This window comes from Ranitomeya imitator, chromosome 7 (assembly GCF_032444005.1).
Source record: "Ranitomeya imitator isolate aRanImi1 chromosome 7, aRanImi1.pri, whole genome shotgun sequence".
In the NCBI taxonomy this organism is placed as follows: domain Eukaryota; kingdom Metazoa; phylum Chordata; class Amphibia; order Anura; family Dendrobatidae; genus Ranitomeya; species Ranitomeya imitator.
Genome location: NC_091288.1, coordinates 181,378,229 through 181,395,267, shown reverse-complemented (window position 1 = coordinate 181,395,267; position 17,039 = coordinate 181,378,229). Strand labels below are relative to the sequence as shown.

Sequence of the window (17,039 nt, the reverse complement as noted above, 5' to 3'; positions counted from 1 at the left end):
GCGACTAATCAACATATCGGTTCCTTCCCTACCCGGACATCATCTGTTGGGGGAGAGTCTGGAGGAGCCATGCATATTACATCCATGGCCGTTCCTACCGGATAGGTGTGGATGGCTTCAGTCTGTGTATTAGGGGACCTTAAATTGCCCTTATGAGATATTCGCTCTAGTATGGAGTCAGGTGCAGCCCCCTGCCCCTGGAAATTTTAGACCACCACCTAGGTACATTTAAAAGGGGGGTGTCCAAACTTATGATATTGAAGACCTATGCAAAGGTGAAGCGGAGCTGCACTTCTACTCCTATACAGGGACTGTGTGAACCGCACCACCTCCGAAGATGAAAACAGCTGTTTGTGGGGGGGAAAGGGTGTCGAATCCCCTCTGATCTGATACTGATGACCTATCCTAAGGCCAGTCCTTCAATACCATAACACTGGGTGAACAATTTAAAGGGGTTACATGAGATTAAAAATGGTCTGTTTATTCCAGGAAAGTGACACTTTAATGCTGCAATACCAGCCGCAGCCTATGGACAATGGGGGCGCTGGTGTCATACAGAAGCTTCAAACTGCTCTTCTCCCCAGAAATAATGGCATAAAGGCCCCTTCACATTAGGCCCCTTCACACTAAGCGACGCTGCAGCGATACCGACAACGATTCGGATCGCTGCAGCGTCGCTGTTTGGTCGCTGGAGAGCTGTCACACAGACCGCTCTCCAGCGACCAACGATGCCGGTAACCAGGGTAAACATCGGGTAACTAAGCGCAGGGCCGCGCTTAGTAACCCGATGTTTACCCTGGATACCATCCTAAAAGTAAAAAAAAAACAAACACTAGATACTTACCTACCGCTGTCTGTCCTCCAGCGCTGTGCTCTGCTTCTCTGCTCTCCTCCTGTACTGTCTGTGAGCCGGAAAGCAGAGCGGTGACGTCACCGCTCTGCTTTCCGGCTCACAGACAGTACAGGAGGAGTGCAGAGCACAGCGCTGGAGGACAGACAGCTGTAGGTAAGTATCTAGTGTTTGTTTTTTTTTTACTTTTAGCATGGTAACCAGGGTAAACATCGGGTTACTAAGCGCGGCCCTGCGCTTAGTTACCCGATGTTTACCCTGGTTACCAGTGAAGACATCGCTGGATCGGTGTCACACACGCCGATCCAGCAATGTCTCCAGGGAGTCCAGCGACGAAATAAAGTTTTGGACTTTGTTCAGCGACCAACGATCTCCCAGCAGGGGCCTGATCGTTGGTCGCTGTCACACAGAACGATTTCATTAACGATATCGTTGCTACGTCACAAATAGCAACGATATCGTTAACAATATCGTTATGTGTGAAGGTACCTTAAGCGACGCTGCAGCGATACCGACAACGATCCGGATCGCTGCAGCGTCGCTGTTTGGTCGCTGGAGAGCTGTCACACAGACCGCTCTCCAGCGACCAACGATGCCGGTAACCAGGGTAAACATCGGGTAACTAAGCGCAGGGCCGCGCTTAGTAACCCGATGTTTACCCTGGATACCATCCTAAAAGTAAAAAAAAAACAAACACTAGATACTTACCTACCGCTGTCTGTCCTCCAGCGCTGTGCTCTGCTTCTCTGCTCTCCTCCTGTACTGTCTGTGAGCCGGAAAGCAGAGCGGTGACGTCACCGCTCTGCTTTCCGGCTCACAGACAGTACAGGAGGAGTGCAGAGCACAGCGCTGGAGGACAGACAGCTGTAGGTAAGTATCTAGTGTTTGTTTTTTTTTTACTTTTAGCATGGTAACCAGGGTAAACATCGGGTTACTAAGCGCGGCCCTGCGCTTAGTTACCCGATGTTTACCCTGGTTACCAGTGAAGACATCGCTGGATCGGTGTCACACACGCCGATCCAGCAATGTCTCCAGGGAGTCCAGCGACGAAATAAAGTTCTGGACTTTGTTCAGCGACCAACGATCTCCCAGCAGGGGCCTGATCGTTGGTCGCTGTCACACAGAACGATTTCATTAACGATATCGTTGCTACGTCACAAATAGCAACGATATCGTTAACAATATCGTTATGTGTGAAGGTACCTTAAGCGACGCTGCAGCGATACCGACAACGATCCGGATCGCTGCAGCGTCGCTGTTTGGTCGCTGGAGAGCTGTCACACAGACCGCTCTCCAGCGACCAACGATGCCGGTAACCAGGGTAAACATCGGGTAACTAAGCGCAGGGCCGCGCTTAGTAACCCGATGTTTACCCTGGATACCATCCTAAAAGTAAAAAAAAAACAAACACTAGATACTTACCTACCGCTGTCTGTCCTCCAGCGCTGTGCTCTGCTTCTCTGCTCTCCTCCTGTACTGTCTGTGAGCCGGAAAGCAGAGCGGTGACGTCACCGCTCTGCTTTCCGGCTCACAGACAGTACAGGAGGAGTGCAGAGCACAGCGCTGGAGGACAGACAGCTGTAGGTAAGTATCTAGTGTTTGTTTTTTTTTTACTTTTAGCATGGTAACCAGGGTAAACATCGGGTTACTAAGCGCGGCCCTGCGCTTAGTTACCCGATGTTTACCCTGGTTACCAGTGAAGACATCGCTGGATCGGTGTCACACACGCCGATCCAGCAATGTCTCCAGGGAGTCCAGCGACGAAATAAAGTTCTGGACTTTGTTCAGCGACCAACGATCTCCCAGCAGGGGCCTGATCGTTGGTCGCTGTCACACAGAACGATTTCATTAACGATATCGTTGCTACGTCACAAATAGCAACGATATCGTTAACAATATCGTTATGTGTGAAGGTACCTTAAGCGACGCTGCAGCGATACCGACAACGATCCGGATCGCTGCAGCGTCGCTGTTTGGTCGCTGGAGAGCTGTCACACAGACCGCTCTCCAGCGACCAACGATGCCGGTAACCAGGGTAAACATCGGGTAACTAAGCGCAGGGCCGCGCTTAGTAACCCGATGTTTACCCTGGTTACCATGCTAAAAGTAAAAAAAAACAAACACTACATACTTACCTACAGCCGTCTGTCCTCCAGCGCTGCGCTCTGCTTCTCTGCACTCCTCCTGTACTGGCTGTGAGCCGGAAAGCAGAGCGGTGACGTCACCGCTCTGCTTTCCGGCTCCCAGACAGTACAGGAGGAGAGCAGAGCACAGCGCTGGAGGACAGACGGCTGTAGGTAAGTATGTAGTGTTTGTTTTTTTTTACTTTTAGCATGGTAACCAGGGTAAACATCGGGTTACTAAGCGCGGCCCTGCGCTTAGTTACCCGATGTTTACCCTGGTTACCAGTGAAGACATCGCTGGATCGGTGTCACACACGCCGATCCAGCAATGTCTCCAGGGAGTCCAGCGACGAAATAAAGTTCTGGACTTTATTCAGCGACCAACGATCTCCCAGCAGGGGCCTGATCGTTGGTCGCTGTCACACATAACGATATCGTTAACGATATCGTTGCTACGTCACAAATAGCAACGATATCGTTAACAATATCGTTATGTGTGAAGGTACCTTAACACTACATATAGCAGCAACCACCAGCACCGCCCTGTGCTGCCATGTAAAGGACAGAGAGACGGAGCAGTCAGAGAATGACGCTTCCATACTCTGCAGGTAGGAAGAGCGACCAGCAAGAACCTGGAGAGCTGTCCATGAAGTTATTACAAAAAAAAATATAGGAAATCATAAAGAAAAATCATTACCCGGCAGCGCGCTCTTACTGTCCATACACATCGACAGAATGCGTTCATAGACCAGTTTTCCTGTAAAACAGATGAAATTAAAACACGATGATACCATAACGGAGGAGCAGAATAGAAAATGACATCCGAAATTCATGGGATATGCTAAAAAATGTCTGACAGCTGGAGGTCTCAGAGGCAGGACCCACATCTAGGTCTCCCGTTCCGGCAGGTGAATGACTACCAGTGAGTGCAGCGTTGGTGAGTGCATGCAGAGGTGGCGGGTGCATACAGCGGTGGCGGGTGCGTACAGAGCTGGCGGGTGCATACAGCTGTGGCGGGTGCGTACAGCGGTGGCTAGTGCATACAGAGGTGGCGGGTGCATACAGCGGTGGCGGGTGCATACAGAGGTGGCGGGTGCATACAGAGGTGGCGGGTGCATACAGAGGTGGCGGGTGCATACAGAGGTGGCGGGTGCATAGAGCTGGCGGGTGCATTCAGAGCTGGCGGGTGCATACTACGGTGGCGGGTGCGTACAGAACTGGCGGGTGCGTACAGAGCTGGCGGGTGCATACAGCAGTGGCGGGTGCATACAGCGGTGGCGGGTGCGTACAGCGCTGGCTGGTGCGTACAGAGCTGGCGGGTGCATACAGCGGTGTGGCGGGTGCTTACAGAGGTGGCGGGTGCATACAGAGGTGGCGGGTGCATACAGAGGTGGCGGGTGCATACAGAGGTGGCGGGTGCATACAGAGGTGGCGGGTGCATACAGAGGTGGCGGGTGCATACAGAGGTGGCGGGTGCATACAGAGGTGGCGGGTGCATACAGAGGTGGCGGGTGCATACAGAGGTGGCGGGTGCATACAGAGGTGACGGGTGCATACAGAGGTGGCGGGTGCATACAGAGGTGGCGGGTGCATACAGAGGTGGCGGGTGCATACAGAGGTGGCGGGTGCATACAGAGGTGGCGGGTGCATACAGAGGTGGCGGGTGCATACAGAGGTGGCGGGTGCATACAGAGGTGGCGGGTGCATACAGAGGTGGCGGGTGCATACAGAGCTGGCGGGTGCATACAGAGCTGGCGGGTGCATACAGAGCTGGCGGGTGCATACAGAGCTGGCGGGTGCATACAGAGCTGGCGGGTGCATACAACGGTGGCGGGTGCATACAACGGTGGCGGGTGCGTACAGCGGTGGCGGGTGCGTACAGAGCTGGCGGGTGCGTACAGCGGTGGCGGGTGCGTACAGCGCTGGCTGGTGCGTACAGAGCTGGCGGGTGCATACAGCGGTGGTGGGTGCTTACAGAGCTGGCGGGTGCATACAGAGGTGGCGGGTGCGTACAGCGGTGGCTGGTGCGTACAGCGGTGGCGGATGCGTACAGCGGTGGCGGATGCGTACAGCGGTGGCGGGTGCGTACAGAGCTGGCGGGTGCATACAGCGCTGGCGGGTGCGTACAGCGGTGGCGGGTGCATACAGAGGTGGCGGGTGCATACAGAGGTGGCGGGTGCATACAGCGGTGGCTGGTGCGTACAGAGCTGGCGGGTGCATACAGCGGTGGCTGGTGCGTACAGCGGTGGCGGATGCGTACAGCGGTGGCGGATGCATACAGAGCTGGCGGGTGCATACAGCGCTGGCGGGTGCGTACAGCGGTGGAGGGTGCATACAGAGGTGGCGGGTGCGTACAGCGGTGGCTGGTGCGTACAGAGCTGGCGGGTGCCTACAGAGCCCTCATCATCTCCCGCCTCGATTACTGCAACACCCTCCTCTGTGGCCTCCCCGCTAAAGGTACCGTCACATTAAGCGACGCTGCAGCGATATAGGCAACGATGCCGATCGCTGCAGCGTCGCTGTTTCGTCGCTGTGTGGTTGCTGGAGAGCTGTCACACAGACAGCTCTCGAGCGACCAACGATGCCGAAGTCCCCTGGTAACCAGGGTAAACATCGGGTTACTAAGCGCAGGGCCGTGCTTAAAAAAAACAAACACTACATACTTACATTCCGGTGTCTGTCTGTCCCCCGGCCTCAGCTTTCCTGCACTGTGTCAGCGCCGGCCAGCCGTAAAGCAGAGCGGTGACGTCAACGCTGTGCTTTACAGACGGCCGGCGCTCACAGTCAGTGCGGGAAGCTGACGGCGAGGGGACAGACACCGGAATGTAAGTATGTAGTGTTTGTTTTTTTTTACATTTACAATAGTAACCAGGGTAAACATCGGGTTACTAAGCGCGGCCCTGCGCTTAGTAACCCGATGTTTACCCTGGTTACACAAGTGAAGACATCGCTGGATCGGCGTCACACACGCCGATTCAGCGATGTCTGCGGGAGATCCAGCGACGAAATAAAGTTCTGGACTTTCTGCTCTGACCAACGATGGCACAGCAGGATCCAGATCGCTGCTGCGTGTCAAACACAACGATATCGCTATCCAGGACGCTGCAACGTCACGGATCGCTATCGTTATCGTTGTTAAGTTGTTCAGTGTGAAGGTACCTTAACTCTTGCACCACTCCAGTCTGTCCTCAACTCTGCTGCTCGGCTAATCCACCTCTCTCCTCGCTACTCCTCCGCAAATCCCTCCACTGGCTCCCAATTCCCCAACGAATCCAGTTCAAATTACTAATACTGATCTATAAAGCCATCCACAACCTGTCCCCTCCCTATATCTCTGAACTAATCTCCCAATATCTTCCCTCACGTAATCTCCGGTCCTCCCAAGACCTCCTTCTCTCCTCCACACTTATTTGCTCCTCACACAACCGCCTCCAAGATTTCTCCCGAATATCCCCCATCCTCTGGAATTCTCTGCCCCAACACGTCCGCTTATCCCACACCCTCGGATCCTTCAGACAGGACTTGAAAACCCATCTCTTCAAGAAAGCCTCCAGCCTGCAATAACCATTCTGCCGTCTCACCAACCACCCGAGCTACCGCCTCAACACTACCTGAGCTGCCGCCTCACCAACCACCCGAGCTGCCGCCACGTCACCAACCACCAGTGCTGCCGCCACGTCACCAACCACCAGTGCTGCCGCCACGTCACCAACCACCAGTGCTGCAGCACCCCTACCTCCTGTCTCTTCCTCATTATCCCATAGAATGTAAGTCCGCAAGGACAGGGTCCTCTCCCCTCCGTACCAGTCTGTCATTGTAAATTAGTTTATAACTATAACTCTGTATGTAACCCCTTCTCATGTACAGCACCATGGAATTTATGGTGCTATATGAATAAATAATAATAATACAGCGGTGGCGGGTGCATATAGCGGTGGCAGGAGCATACAGCGGTGGCGGGTGCATATAGCGGTGGCAGGAGCATACAGCGGTGGCAGGTGTATACAGCGGTGGCAGGTGCATACAGCGATGGCAGGAGTATACAGCGGTGGCGGGTGCATATAGCGGTGGCAGGAGCATACAGCGGTGGCGGGTGCATATAGCGGTGGCAGGAGCATACAGCGGTGGCAGGTGTATACAGCGGTGGCAGGTGCATACAGCGGTGGCGGGTGTATACAGCGGTGGTGGGTGCATACAGCGGTGGCAGGTGTATACAGCGGTGGCGGGTGCATACAGCGGTGGCAGGTGTATACAGCGGTGGCAGGTGTATACAGCGGTGGCAGGTGTATACAGCGGTGGCAGGTGTATACAGCGGTGGCGGGTGCATACAGCGGTGGCAGGTGTATACAGCGGTGGCAGGTGTATACAGCGGTGGCGGGTGCATACAGCGGTGGCGGGTGCATACAGCGGTGGCAGGTGTATACAGCGGTGGCAGGTGTATACAGCGGTGGCAGGTGTATACAGCGGTGGCAGGTGTATACAGCGGTGGCAGGTGTATACAGCGGTGGCAGGTGTATACAGCGGTGGCAGGTGTATACAGCGGTGGCAGGTGCATACAGCGGTCGCAGGTGCATACAGCGGTCACAGGTGTATACAGCGGTGGTGGGTGCATATAGCGGTGGCAGGTGTATACAACAGTGGCGGGTGCATACAGCGGTCACAGGTGTATACAGCGGTGGCGGGTGCATACAGCGGTGAAAGGTGTATACAGCGGTGGCGGGTGCACACAGCGGTCGCAGGTGCATACGGTGGTGGTGGGTGCATACAGTGGTGGCAGGTGTATACAGCAGTGGTGGGTGCATACAGCGGTCGCAGGTGTATACGGCGGTGGCAGGTGCATACAGCGGTGGCAGGTGCATACAGCGGTGGCAGGTGCATACAGCGGTGGCAGGTGCATACAGCGGTGGCAGGTGCATACAGCGGTGGCAGGTGCATACAGCGGTGGCAGGTGCATACAGCGGTGGTGGGTGCATACAGCGGTGGTGGGTGCATACAGCGGCGCCCCCCATTCATAGTGATAGGGAGCAACCAGCTGAGCAAATACTCGTGTATATTGAGACTTCACATAGCAATGAATAGAGATCCGCTTACTGGTGGTCAGATCTCGACCAGAACGGGGGGATCAGACAGAGCAGCTACCAACATGACGGCGGCAGAAAAATGTTCATAGTAAAGAATGCTGAGGAGATCTGCACTATGTGATCAGTGGGGTCTTTCTCATTCACTTTGAGTGTGCTACATGCAATCTGCATATTTCATTTTCCAGAGGAGCATTGCATGGCCTATAAGTCTCCTTACATTGGCATGTCACTCTCCATAAGGAGAAACGTTACCCCTTAAACCCCAGTCAGAGACTTCTCATCCAGCCAAATCCGATCTCAGGCATTGCACTGAGGAGTGGTAACACCGGAAACAGGTGTCTGCAGATTGAGATTCTGGTGTGGCTTTTATCCTAAGTCATGTGGCGTTAGAGGGTCCACATTGACTTTTTAGGATCGCTACTTCCAATAGGTAGCACTAAAGTTCTCGTCCTCTTCCTCACTGAGGAGGGAATATGCATATAACAACATACGAGGCAAACATGGATAACACACTTACCAAACGTGTCCAGGATATCGGTAATCAGCACAAACTTGCTGGGGTAAAACTTGATCACTGTGGTGTCAGAGAGGAGCTTGGAGCACTGGACAAGGAGAAAGACATCTGACATCGGTGATCTGTGTTATCTGCGTTCATCTGATCACCGGGCTCAGGAGCTGAGCCTGCACCATACCCATCAAATGCCGGACGTGTTCTGCATCCTGCATCTGCCCGTAAAAGCAGCAACCAGAGCTGCCAATGACTTTGTATTACAGCCTACATCTGCCCTGTATGCAGCGGGCTCAGCTCCTGAGCCTGCACAATACATGCGCACCCCGACCGATACCTGGATGACTATTTTCAGAGCTTTGACTTTCTGATCGGAGGCCCAGGCATCCTTCAGGGACTGGTTGAGCTCCTCTATCCGGCTGATGTAATCTTGTTGAGTCAGATTCAAGAGTTCTTTCTGAGATCCCTGGAAAGAAATGAACGCGGACGGTCAATGTCAGGAACGTCCGACAAGCCTTACAAAGAGCGACCTATGGAAGGAACATCAGTGCCGCCATCCTCATTAGCTCTGCTCTGCAGCAAGTCCCTTTGAAAGGGATGAAGGAGGCATTCATCAAAAATTATCTCAATCGGTGGTAAAAAGAAAATGAGGTCATAAGAGACTGAAAATGGGATAAACGCAAGCACAAGTAGAGTCCATTCTCATGTGGCAAAAGTGGCCAACGACCGTCACATCCAGACAGGAATCGAATGGAGAGATGACCATCCTTGGGTAACATAGTGTAACATAGTGTAACATAGTTAGTAAGGCCGAAAAAAGACATTTGTCCATCCAGTTCAGCCTATATTCCATTATAATAAATACCCAGATCTACGTCCTTCTACAGAACCTAATAATTGTATGATACAATATTGTTCTGCTCCAGGAAGACATCCAGGGTGGTCCTGCACATCTCCCTCTCCATGTATGTGGTGGTGGGAATTTCTGGCACATGTATAGAATAGGAAGAACCCTGGCTCTGCGGACCACCACCGAGCTTCCACGTAGCAATTTCCTAAGATGGTTTTATCAAGAAAAGTCTCCAGTTCTTGCAACACTCAGAACAGTCAAAAACGTCGTAATCCCACCAGACGCACACATTAGCCGATTATAGACCCCGATAAATCAGTCAGACTCGTTAATACATACAATGAATGGGAGCTGGAGAAGAAGCCAGGATATATACAGGCTCGGACTGGCCCATTGGGTAAAAGGACAATCCTCCGGTGGGCCCCCAAACCCACTATATGGGCAGTACTTGGCATAATTCACTTGATTCACTCCATACATAAAAAAGCAACATCTCATCACTCATTAACTAAACTACCCAACTTATTATTATATAGACATATAGGTACATTAGTGAACGAGGGTAGTGTAATATTTATATGCCGGTGAAATGTGAGCCCCGCCAAACACCCAGTCCGATACTGGATATATGTATGTACACACAGTATACAAAGAGAGAGATACACATAAACAATCCTTCCAGAACTAGAAAACGGAGAAATAAAAAGTTTTTTCCTACTTCTTCCAGATCATCAAGTTCCTCGAGCCGTGTTCTCACTTTCTCCGATACCGCTGAACCCGGAGTCGTAGTTTTACCTCAATAAAGGGCAGATTTTAGTCAATTAACACCATTTTATACTGTGTATATACAACTCCAAATCCCCAAAAAAGTTATAATAAAAAAATATATATATATATTATACATATAATATATATATATATATATATATATATATATATATATATATATATAATGTATAGATGTAGGCTAATAAAGACAGAATCCTGGATATACACAGATCTGAAATCCAGCCTATACTACAGGGAGGGACACTCACACAAAAAAAGCTGCAACTCTGTAAAACTACAAGCTGCACACATTTTTTTTTGTTTGTTTGCTAAATCCAAAATTAATCAACTTTCTCGATATTCTTCAATAAACCATTTCTACCATTTTGCTGCTGCACAGTGCAAAGCATTAATCTAGAAGAGCCATGTGGAAGAATGTTACAAATCCATCAGACCTCTGGCTCCTGGAGCCATTGCTCTCCTGCCCCTTCTCTCAGTGTTAGAGATAGCAGCAGGAAAGGGGTTGTACACAGGTCTCCACAATATGGAGACGGGAGAAAGTGTATACAGTCTCAGGGAGAGCAGATAAAACAGGCTACAGAAAAGAAGGAAACCAGAGGAAGAGGACATCAGTATAGGATAGAAGATGTGCTGCTATATGCTATTAAGCTAATGAACACAACAGCACTCTGAATATGCACAGACTGCAAATCCAATCTAGTCATGGCCGAAAGTCCCTTGAAATTGTTCCAGGAAATGTAGTATTTCTCCCAGAAAATGACTGCAATTACACATGTTTATTTCTTTTGTATGTATTGAAACACAAAAAAAAAACAGAGGAAAAAAAAAAAAGGCAAATTCGACATCATTTCACATAAAACCCTCAAAATGCACTGGACAAAATTGTTGGCACCTTTTCAAAATTGTGGGTAAATAACTTTGTTTCAAGCATGTGAGGCTCGTTCAAACCCACCTGTGGCAAGTAACAGGTGTGAGCACTATGACAATCACATAAAAGCCAGATAAAAAAGGGAGATGTTGACTGAATCTTTGCATTTTGTGTCTGTGTGTGCCACACTAAGCATGGAGAACAGAACGAGGAGAAGAGAACAGTCTGAGGACTTGAGAACCAAAATTGTTGAACAATATCAACAATCTCAAGATTACAAATCAATCTCCAGATATCTTGATTTTCCTATGTCCACTGTGCGCAACATAATCAACAAGTTAACAACCCATGGCACTGTAGCTAATCTCCCTGGACGTGGACAGCAGGGAAACATTGATGAAAGGTTTCGTTGGCTGGTGGATAAGCAGCTCCAATCAGGTTCCAAAGAAATTCTAGCTGTACTGCAGGATCAGGGTGCATCAGTGTCAGTGTAAGCTATGTGTCGACATTTGAATGAAATTAAACGCTATGGCAGGAGACCCAGGAGGACCCCACTGTTGACAGAGGCATAAAAAAAGCTAGACTGCAGTTTGCCAAATGTACGTAAATAAGCCAAAATCCTGCTGGGAAAGCGTCTTGTCAACAGATGAGAAAAAGACAGAGGTTTATGGTAAAGCACATCATTCTCTTGTTTACTGAAAACGCAATGAGGAAAAGAAAAAAACACAGTACCTACAGTCAAATATGGTGGAGGTTCAAATATGTTTTGGGGTTGTTTTGCTGCCTCTAGGTGCCTTGACTGTGTGCAAGGTATCATGAAATCTGAAGAAAGCCAAAGGATTATGGGTCACATGGGAGAAGGCGCTCTCAAATATGAGAGACCTGGAGACGTTTGCAAAACAAGAGTGGGACAAAACTCCAGTTGAGAGGTGTAAGAAGCTTGTTGATGGTTATAGGAAGCGATTGATTGCAGTTATTTATTCCAAAGGACGTGCAACCAAATATTAAGTTGAGGGTGCCAACAATTTTGTCCAGACCATTTTTGGGGGTTTTGTGTGAAGTTATGTCCAATTTGCCTTTTTTTCTCCGCTTTTTGTCTTGCTCCAATACGTACAAAAGAAACAAACAAGTGTATAACAAAACATCGAATTGCAATAATTTTCAAGGGTGCCAACGCTTTTGGCCATGACTGTATATTACTGGAAAGGACAAGAAAAATCAAAAAAGAAGCTGAAACTTGGTCAAGCTACAAACTGCACATCAATATGAAAATCAAATAAGAAAGAACATTTACAGCTTCAAAGCTTGTGTAACTTTATTAATAATCTTTATTTAATAATAATAATAATAATAATAATAATAGCAATAATAATAACTTTATTAAATAAACATAACCACTTACATATCTGGAAAGAAAACATTTTTTTTTCCATGTCAAACGGGTCCGTAGCTTATAAAGCCAGCAAGAGCGGGACATAACTTAAAGAACTACAGGTCCCAGTGGTTACTGAATTGGGGAGGGGGAGAGGATTACTAGAAAGCAGGTTTTTGGTGTTTTTTGGGGAAATTATTTAACTTTTTAAGAAAACTCCAAATCGTGAAATTTAGCTAAAAGTGAAATCACGTCTGACAGCGCCTCAGTGTACCTCCTCCCTGCCGAGATCTCGCACTGCTCTGGACAAGCTGCAGCTGTCCGGCAGGCTGGGAAGGTGGAGGCTGAATACACTTGGATTCATAAGCTCTCACATTCCTTAACTGGACTGATAAAATTCTAATTTAATTTACCAATATTAAACAGCCCTTCTGACGGATTTTCCAAGTACCATAAGTACACCGGCCTCATCAGCCTTGAGAGATTGATAGAATAACTTATGTAATTTGAAAGATCTGCCTTCATTAATTGTTTTGTGTCTTGGTATTTTTAAGGTGAAATTTCATTAGATGAGACACGGTGCTTACCTTTCTCTGAGCCCATGAATAGATTCTGCAATAAAAATGACAAAACAAATCCTTTAAATGCTAATAACAGGTAATCAGCTGGGTGATATTACTATAACACTACATATCTCAGTACAAAGCCACTCACTATAGAAAGCTTTTCAGTGGTCGTGTATCTGGCCAGGATCTCGCCGCGCTTACTCGACCACGGCTCAAAATCGCTCCCTATGAAATCCTCCTCCTTCTCGCGCTTTTTCCTGTTGATATCCTGCAAAAAAAATGGAGGCAAAAACTGTGGAAACCTGGGAGAAGAAACTAAACACTTAGGATTGAACTGGGTTGGTCCACTACTTTGATATAGGGATGGGTCCTCAATATTTAGGTCCCATGCCAGTGAATAGGAGCGAAGCTGCAGGTTTCAGCACCGGCCAATACATGGTGTACGGAGCCGTGGTGTTCGGGCAGCGCACAATATTTACATCCGTCTGGAGCTGGTAACAGGTGCCCGTCCCCCACTGATCTGAAAACTGCACTAAAAAGAGGTCAAAGTAATCAATAACTTCTCCATAAAAAAAAAAAAAACATTATAAAGGGGCTGTCCAAACTTGGGGTTCAAGTCTGCAGCCACTTTCTATGACTGCAGGCTTGTGAGTCCTTACAGCGTGCACAGTGAAGACTGTCAGGATTCTCTGGTGCCAAAAGCGGGCGGTCATGTGACCACAAAGATGCGATTTGCATACTTCCAGACACATTACAACTAGAAGTCTCCAGCCTGGCTCTATTCACTTGTGTTGAGCGAGACCGTACAAGTCTAGTCAGTATGTGTCCGCATACTTTGTCATGCCGGCAGCAGATAATCTTGACAGCGCGCACTGTGCATGCTGTGAGGACTCACAAGTCTGCAGTCATACAAAATGGTTGCAAACTTGAACCCCAAGCCTGGATAACCCCTTTAATGTGTTTTGTTTTTTTTAATGGAGAAGTTATTCATTATTTTGATGACCTCTTTTTAGTGTCGTATCAGATAGGTGGGGGTCCGGCACCTCCACCGATCAGCGTGTGCTGTGCATGCTGTAAGGATTCATAAGTCTGCAGTCGCATAGTGAGAATCCCAAGCTTGGACCACCCCTTTAAGGAAACAAGAGAAATGATTGCACATAATTATGTATAGTTTAGGGGCACAAACTGTGACCTACACATGTAGGGAGGAAGTGGGAAGGAGCAGACTCAGGAGCTGGGCCTGCTCTGTTGGTGGCTGGTGTCCAGGGCTGTGGAGTCGGCGTCATGGAGTCGGAGCCCATTCTGGTGGAGTCGGAGTCATGGAAATTGGGGAGTCGGAGGTTTGGCTTACCGACTCCACAGCCCTGCAGTGGTGTCAGCAGTGTTATGCAGCTGACACCCACCTGCATCTACTGGCGAAAGGCACCGTTCTGATCCTGACTGTTTAACCCTTTAGATGCTCTAGTCAATAGTGACCGCAGCATCTAAACGGTTAGACTGTCTGTCGCTGCATGGCGCACCCTGCCCCGCTGCAATTATAAAGTGCCAATTGGTTGTCGAGGATAATGAAAAAAAATAATAATTAAAATATGACAATAAAAACACAAAAGTTAAGCGTATCCTGGCTGTTGCACCAAACACGTAGGGGTCTGCCTGTTGGGCGATAGCAATGCCTCTCCCCGAATATGTGGCGGCTGATTACCGTAGTGGCTGCAACTGATTCAGCTGTGGCGGCAAACATGGACAAGGGATCCGTCCCATCCAGGACACTGCTCAGGGGGTCCGCCACCGAGCTGGAGGAGCACGAAGAAGAGGTGGATGACGTACTCTCTTTTCTTCCTAGTTTTTTGGATTTGGATTCTGTAACCTGAAAAAAAAAAAAAAAACTGCACGAGTTCACAATCTAAATCCTGTGCCATCGTTCTCATTCTGGAGCAGTTAACCAGCCATGTAGAGCTAGAAGCACAATCACTGGATATAAAACCGCTATATGTAATGCGGAAACACAGCAGACCGGCAAAAGAAGTTCCTGGTAATATGGCGCCATCCTGTGGCCAAAACAAAAATTGCAGCAGAGATATAATAGAAGTTGGTGGCACTCTCGACTTAACCTGTCAGCAGGATTGTGCTCAGAAACCTACAGACAGTGTCAGATCGGCGCCGTTATACTGAATACAATGATACCTTGGTTGTACCCAGTTTGAGAGGCAACAAAACAACCCCAAAACATATTTAAACCTCCACCATATTTGACTGTAGGTACTGTGTTCTTATTTTTGTGGGCCTCATTTCGTTTTCGGTAAACAGTAGGATAATGTGTTTTACCAAAAAGCTCTGCAACATTTCATACTTTTTCCTCTACTGGCCACATCCAGGGAGATTGGCTACAGTGCCACGAGTTGTAAACATCTTGATTATGCTCCGCACTGTGGACTATGGAACATCAAGATCTCTGGAGATGGACTTGTAACCTTGAGATTGTTGATATTGTTCAACTATTTTGGCTCTCAAGTCCTCAGACAGTTCTCTTCTCCTCTATCTGTTCTCCAGCTGTGGCACACTCAGACACATAATGCAAAGATTGAGTCAACTTCTCTCCCTTTAAGGCTACGTGCACATGTTCAGGTTTTTTTGCGTTTTTTTTTGCGTTTTTTTTGCGTTTTTTCACGCTAAAAACGCTATAAAAACTCATTAAAAACGCATACATTATGCATTCTATCATTTAGAATGCATTCTGCATGTTTTGTGCACATGCATGCGATTTTTTTCCGCGGTAAAAAAATGAGCATGTTCATTACTTTTGCGGATTTTCTGTGTTTTTCCTGCAATTCTATGCATTTGGGGAAAAAACGCGTCAAAACGCGGTAAAAACGCATGCGGATTTCTGCCAGAAATGTCCGTTTTTTGTCAGGAAAATTTCTGCAAGAAATCCTGACGTGTGCACATACCCTTAATCTGATTTCAGGTGCGATTTCCATATTTATCACACCTGTTACTTACCACAGGCGAGTTTGAACGAGCATCACATGCTTCAAACAAAGTTATTCAGCCACAATTTTGGAAAGGTGTCAACAATGTTGTCCGGACCAGTTTGGGGGTCCGGACGCCAAGGATGCCAACACTTTCGACAATGACTGTATATGAAAAATTAGTCTCTGATCTACAAAAATTTTCTCCTGGCTGCTCTGCAGTTTAACCAGAAAAAAAAAACCTTCTCTTAAAAAGAAGTTCTGCAGCAGCGGAGGCACGGCACCACACATTATAATACTCAACTGAAGCAAACTACGGCGCATCCTTATGGCATGAAGGTGACAAGTCTTTACTTACAGTGATGGTCTTTAGCGGATGGTAATCGCCATAGTCTACAGGGGTCTTCTCCAGTCGGCATGACGCAAACTCTTCAGAATAATCTCGCTCCCGGGAATGCCTGGACATGGAGGAAGAGAAAAGAGGACACTGATATGTCTGATGTATCAGATGTGATAGGGCGCCGATGGATCCGTCACTAAGACTTGGTCCAAAGTGGCAGCTCGTATATTAACGTCATTGCAAGTGATGACCTAAAGCTTTCCACTGACTGAACTTTATTATTATTAGATATTAATAAAACGTAATAAAATAAATCTAATGAAGATATGAAAAGCGCCCCCCAAGGTGCGGACAGTCACATATAGATGAACTAGCGAGTGTGCAGATCGCTATACTGCCATTGTAATAAATGGAGAAAGTCGGCAGAGTCCATCACTGGTCCCTGCGTGTTATTAACTGCCCTGACATACACAGATGACAAGTACTACTACTCCTATCCTCCCTGAACGACATCATCACGGATAGAACAGGGCGAAGGCCGATCTGTCGGTAAAACATGTAGAGAAGGGCGACAGGAATAATAATCGTTATCAAACGATGTCTGGGCAGATGACTACGTAATAATGCTGAAAATGCCCCGAGTGCCCCCTTCTAAATCGTGGAAAAAAGCCCACCCTATAAAGCCGGGAGTGCCCCTTTATAAAATAATAATGGACCAAGTGT

The 17,039-nt window shown here is 48.4% G+C and overlaps 1 protein-coding gene across 2 annotated transcripts in view; it reads right to left on the bottom strand.

The window, feature by feature from the left end:
- VPS35L (VPS35 endosomal protein sorting factor like) overlaps positions 1-17,039 on the bottom strand; it is an 84,554-nt gene that overhangs the window by 60,152 nt on the left and 7,363 nt on the right. For both annotated transcript variants that reach the window (XM_069734155.1, XM_069734154.1), the window contains exons 2-9: positions 16,335-16,434; positions 14,710-14,874; positions 13,156-13,275; positions 13,029-13,053; positions 10,131-10,207; positions 8,900-9,028; positions 8,572-8,656; positions 3,671-3,730 (exon numbers count right to left, since the gene is read on the bottom strand). In XM_069734155.1, the coding sequence (XP_069590256.1) occupies positions 3,671-3,730; positions 8,572-8,656; positions 8,900-9,028; positions 10,131-10,207; positions 13,029-13,053; positions 13,156-13,275; positions 14,710-14,874; positions 16,335-16,434 (761 nt within the window). The remainder of the gene's footprint in view (positions 1-3,670; positions 3,731-8,571; positions 8,657-8,899; positions 9,029-10,130; positions 10,208-13,028; positions 13,054-13,155; positions 13,276-14,709; positions 14,875-16,334; positions 16,435-17,039) is intronic.